We start from the raw sequence: 5,806 nt of genomic DNA, 5'->3' as shown, positions 1-5,806 counted from the left end.
GTGTGGTCTTGTTTTGTCTGTCTTTGTGGGGTCCCAGCACCAGGGGGCTACATACATGAAGCCTTGTGGCCAGAGCTTTGCTGATTCTCTCCCCGTGTGGTGTTTGTGCAGCGCTGCCTTTACATGGTGTGAGCTGTTTCATCATGTTTGAAAAAATGTACAAGCCTGACTTCCAGTCCCACATCTGTCCATGAATGCACCTCCCTGATACTGTCTAAGTCCTGTTTGTGCTGCTACAGCATTCGGGGCCCACTGGGGCGCTGACTCACACCCATAAGATCTGAACCTTCTGAACCACATGTGTGGGTCACAGGGCTGTCTGTTGACACAAAAGGTTTAATGAGATAAAATAACATGATGTGAAAACTAAGGAATCTGTTTTGTCACAAAAGGGACAGAATATATCAAAATAACACATATTCCCAGCTGTAATAAGAAAAGAAAGTTGAAGTTGAGCAGGTTTCTTGTGGCACTAGAAACTTATTTATTGTTGTCGTTCTGACAGCGGGGCGTTGCCGTAGCAACACAACACGAGTGTCCAGGGTTTGTAGCGCCACCGTGACCATCACATCATGACTGTGGTTAAAGCAACAGTTTAACGGCACTCTGTGGCCCCTGGAGCCCACGTACAGCATCCAGAACCAGTCCAAGCAGTTCTGTTGTTGTCTCTGCAGGATGCTGTGGAGGACAGTCACCGCATCCCCCCGTCCCCGGTCATCCACGTCCGCGGGCTGTGCGACGCCGTGGTGGAGGCCGACCTGGTGGAGGCCCTCGACAAGTTCGGCAACATCTGGTAGCGCTTGACCTTTAAATACTGCTCACCTCCATTTCATCTTTAAATAGTGTTTCATTACCTTTAAAACACACATGCTGCTGTGCTTTATGACCATCGTCAGTACAAGTCGAATCACACGAGGCAGGTCAGCTGACAGATGCAGCAGCGCTGGTTACACATGTGCAGCGCTGCTTTTTCTGGGCTGTGGGGGGGCGAGCTTTAACTACTCAGACCTCTATGCATGTGAACCTCAGGCTGCGTGGTCTGGTGTGTTTCTGCTGTCCATCTCAAAATGATTCACGTTCACCACAGCGGTCTAGTTTTAATGCACGTCACCACCACTTCCTCTGATCTGCTTTGCTGTGCTGCACCGTCAGCTCTCACAGATCATCACGCTGTAGCTCAGAAGCTTCTTCCTGTTTCTTCGCTGCCACCTTTGCTGCCAGTATCAGGCTCAGCATCAGAGTCAGCACCGTGTCAGCAGCAGGAACGTGAGGATCGGTACCGATGGCCTTTGACGTACATGCGTCCGTTTATCGCTGTAATTCTTTCAGTTGTAAGTCCACGAAGTCAGCAAAGATTTATTTATTTATATAAAACCTCGTTATGAGCCTCGAGACACCTGTGCCATCAAATATAACGGCGCAATCTGCTTAAATCATTCATCTCTATAAGAAACTAATGCAGTAAATATGCGACACATGATGTAATGCGGTCCAGAACCACCCACTGGGCCGTCAGCAATATACAGAAAGTGGAAATCTCATCCTGTTGACAACACGTAGAAGCTTCATTAAAGCTGTGACAGAACTGTTGTAATGAACTGCTCTTGATTTCACACCTGTATCTGAATCAGGTTCTGGTTGATGAGCGACTCGTGTCACTTGGAAAAAACAGTGGATTCTGGGACACACATTTAAAGTGGACGTGGCAGACGTTCTGTTTGTTGGCCCTCCTGTCAAACACAGAAGAACATACAAGGCTCACATGTGTCTGAAAGACTGTAAAGTCACAGTTTTCACAGTCAGAGATGAATCCTGTGCTGAACATAGGGTTTATGGAGAAACTGGAAATTCCCACCATGTCTGGGCTCTGTCACTGGCGAGCATGTACACATGAAAGCAGCCCAAAGTCCTGCAGCAGCTGCTTCAGTGATGAAGCATAAAGGTGTGGATGACCAAGAACCTTCTCCCACAGTCTTGTACACTTTGTTGGTGGGGACCTTTCGCAGAAAAGCTGTAACAAACTGAACGAAAGGGGGAACCTCAAAAAGCTAATTCTGGCCTCTTTAAACAAGTAACCGATGAACCAGTGAGGCGCTATCACACAGTTTGGGGGTTTTCAGGGCCCACTATCTGGCTGCTAATCCAACAGCAGATGATGTCAAACCCCTTTATAATCTTTGCAAAAGCTTGTGCTAATATTGTAAACTCACCACAAACCAACTGACACGCTCTGAGTTCAGCCAGACTTCTGAACCCTTTACTGGGTCGGTGAATGATCAGCAGCTTTGACCTGAAGGATCTGTCCACCTGAGTGTCTGGCTCCTCTGACAGCCGTCTCCTCTGCCATCAGCTACGTGATGATGATGCCGTTTAAGCGTCAGGCTCTGGTGGAGTTTGACAGCGTGGAGAGCGCTGAACGCTGCGTGTCGTGTGGAACCCGTGAAGCCGTCTACATTGCCGAGCAGCAGGCCTTCTTCAACTTCTCCACCAGTCAGCGGATCACCCGGCCCACCAACGCAGACGATCCCAGAAGCGGAAACAAGGTCCTGCTGCTGTCCATCCAGAACCCGCTGTACCCCATCACCACCGTGAGTCCACCAGCGCCTCCTCTACTTTACCTCACACTCCTTCCTGTTGTCATTTTTTAAAATCTCTTTTATATTTCTTGAAACAGAAACTTTCTTCCGTCTGGGACAAACCTCCCAAACACAACTGTCTCCATCCTACATCAATTTTCTCCCCCAAGAATTCTGTCCGACCTTAACTTCTTGGTTTATCTAAGCCTCTTGTACGTAGCCAGAAACCTCTGCTCTGCCCACAGCATCCTAAACTCAAAGCAGTCACACCTGCTATTTGGTATGTTTCAGGGTGGGGCTACGCTGTGATGGACAGGCTGCTGTCGTACCAGCAGTGTCCTTCAAGATCAGGCCGAGGGTTCATTTAGTCTGACGTGAAGCTGACACCGAGCAGCTTATCGGGGTTGGTTGTGAATGAGGGAAAAGATTCCCTGGTCTCTTCTTGCTGTTCATAGACATATAAATCAGAGAAGAAGAATCACCTGTTTGTCTGTATATTTTGCTCTAAATGGGACCATGATTTACAAAATGAACATCGTGCTGTATTCAACATGTTTTAAACTAGCCCTTGAGACCATTCATCAGGAAAACGTTAACGGGACATCGGAGGAGAAGCAGGGTCCTCATAGACTGCTACACAGTCAGACTTCTTTGCTGCACGTTCTTAAACATAATGCAGGTTTGGGCCGTCGCTGTAGCTCACCTGGTTGAGCTGGTGACCAGGTACTGGGGCTGGAGTCCCCGATGCAGCGGCCGTGGGTTCGATTCCCGCTCATGGCCCTGTGCTGCATCCTTCCCACATTTTCCTGTCTCTCTCTCAACTGTCCTGTCTAATAAAGGCCAAAAAAATAACTTACAAAAAAAATAATAATGCAGGTTCGAGGTCCTTCCTGGGTGGATTCACTGCTCAGACTGGGAGACATCTGTCCTTTCTGTACACTCTGTGCTCTTTACCGTATCACCTCATACAGCCTGTCTGCTATGCTATTAAGCTAACGTCACACGTAGCCACGCTGTTTGTTGTGCAACACACAACCTGACAACTGTGCTCTATCTCTGCCTCTCTGTCTTAGGATGTGTTGTACACCGTCTGTAACCCTGTCGGCAACGTCCTGCGCATCGTCATCTTCAAACGCAACGGCATCCAGGCCATGGTGGAATATCCTGACTGTCTGAGCAGTTCTGTGTGTGTTTAAAGTATTTCACAGCTATAAACCGTGTCATCCTCACCAGGGTGGTGGGTTGGGATCACGGTGCAGCCCTCGCTCAGGACAAACACAATCACACTCAGGTCAACTCCACGAAGCTGCACTTCAGAGCTTCATAGACTGACAGCTGGATGACGTGCAGGATGACGACGAACGCAGGAGGGCAGAAGAGGAAGGCCAGTTTAACTTGTCCTGTTGAATTGTGAGACGACTTTTGTCGATTCCGGTTTCGGATTGTTCCATGGCACTGATCTAGATTGTTCTCTCCTGACTTGATCCCTGCTGGTGTTGTATCTGCTCTCAGACGTACGTCGCTTTGGATAAAAGCGTCTGCTGAATGAAATTGTAGAATTGTAGCACTGACACCTTCTTGTACACACTGACAAATGTCACTTTGGATTGCGATACAGACAGACGACCTCCATACCCATGGACAGGTAGTTCTGCTGCCATACTGCCTCCACAGGTTTCCTGGTGAGTCTTCCTTAACCAGCATGTTAACATTTGAGTCAGTGGAGGACGCTCAGAAGGCAAAACTGGCTCTGAACGGAGCCGACATCTACGCCGGCTGCTGCACGCTCAAGATCGAATACGCTCGGGTAAACACACACACACACACACACACACACACACACACACAGATACACACATACAGTGCTGTTAACCAACTTCCATTCAGGTGCACACAAACACACACCTGCACTCTCTGCCCACGCACACACGCCCACCAGAGGTGCTGTGCTCTGTCGCCCCCTGCAGCCCAACAGACTGAACGTCGTCCGCAACGACAACACCAGCCGGGATTACACCAAACCCTTCCTCTTGCACCGAGGTAATGCACCTCCTTCAAACTCTGCTCACACACAAACACACACCCTCACACTCTCTCCCAGGTGTTCTGACTGTTGTGTGCAGTAGAGCTGTCGAGTGGAGGGCCGGCGGCTGCACACCTGGTCTTCTCTACTCTGTTATCTTACTTTTCTCACTTTTGTCTGCTGCTGTTTCTGAACACAGACATGTGAAATGATGTGGCATTTCAAAATAAGAGCCCACCAAAACAGCACATCTGGGATGTATTCCCTCTAACTTCAGACTACTATTAATAGAAATGCCCCTGTTATCACAAACCCCTCCCATGTCAGACTGGTAGGAGGCCGAGTCAGGACGTCACTCACACAGCAGCAGCCCGGTCTGATGTGGCATTTCAAAGTCAAGCCCCATGGAAAAACACTTCTGGTGTTTTGTCAATGCAACTTCTGTTTTTATAATGTCTCACAGACAACATTCATCAGTAATTATTACAGTTCCACTACAAAATACAGAAATCCAACATACACTTAAAATATCGACATTTCAAAAAAATAAATAAATCAATGATATAAAATGTAAGAATAAATAATCAGTTAAAAACGTGGAGGTGACGGAGGTGACGGAGGTTATGGAACTGCTGACTGCGTTGGCTCGTGTTGGTCAGTCTGAGATCTTTCATTAACAACAGAAACACAGCTTAGACAGTGTCTTCACTTTCTGTATGCACATAAAAACCAGCTCCATCAGTAGGAAGTCTGGCTTCAGCTGTAAAGGCTGACGCATGAACAAAACTAGTGTCAACAGTTTAAACAGACTCAGTCAATAAATCCGTGAAGCATGGAGGAAGGAAGGAAAAGTAGACGAAGACGTCACCATAATGCACAAAGCAGGTGTTTCCTACATTGTTTTTTGCTGTTTGAGTTTGTCTGGTGCTGTTTTATTGACACTGCATCATGGAACATGATCCTCACTAAAATATATAGCAGCCTGTTAGAAGGAGGCAATGTCTTCACTGCTCCTGTGTGTGTGTCAGCAAGATTATGCAATAAGTACAAGGCTGAAATTCATGAAACCTGGTCCAGAGGTGAAGCATGAGCAAAGGCAGAACCACCTGTGTAGATCTGGATCAAAACTGCAGACAGGGTCAGGGTTGGACTGACAGAAGTCTGCACTCCATCAGTTTCCTTCTTGTTATTCATATACTTGGTTTCC

The 5,806-nt window shown here is 47.7% G+C and overlaps 1 protein-coding gene across 1 annotated transcript in view; it reads left to right on the top strand.

Annotated features, from left to right (window-relative positions):
* LOC103368822 (heterogeneous nuclear ribonucleoprotein L-like) overlaps positions 1-5,806 on the top strand; it is a 25,856-nt gene that overhangs the window by 5,737 nt on the left and 14,313 nt on the right. Inside the window, exons 2-6 of the mRNA XM_008297314.1 lie at positions 675-793; positions 2,351-2,588; positions 3,650-3,735; positions 4,287-4,383; positions 4,544-4,616. Coding sequence (XP_008295536.1) covers positions 675-793; positions 2,351-2,588; positions 3,650-3,735; positions 4,287-4,383; positions 4,544-4,616 — 613 coding nt within the window. The remainder of the gene's footprint in view (positions 1-674; positions 794-2,350; positions 2,589-3,649; positions 3,736-4,286; positions 4,384-4,543; positions 4,617-5,806) is intronic.

The sequence above is a fragment of the Stegastes partitus genome, unplaced genomic scaffold (assembly GCF_000690725.1).
Source record: "Stegastes partitus isolate 25-593 unplaced genomic scaffold, Stegastes_partitus-1.0.2 Scaffold1208, whole genome shotgun sequence".
NCBI classification, from domain to species: domain Eukaryota; kingdom Metazoa; phylum Chordata; class Actinopteri; family Pomacentridae; genus Stegastes; species Stegastes partitus.
This window is presented reverse-complemented; position numbering and strand designations above follow the sequence as displayed.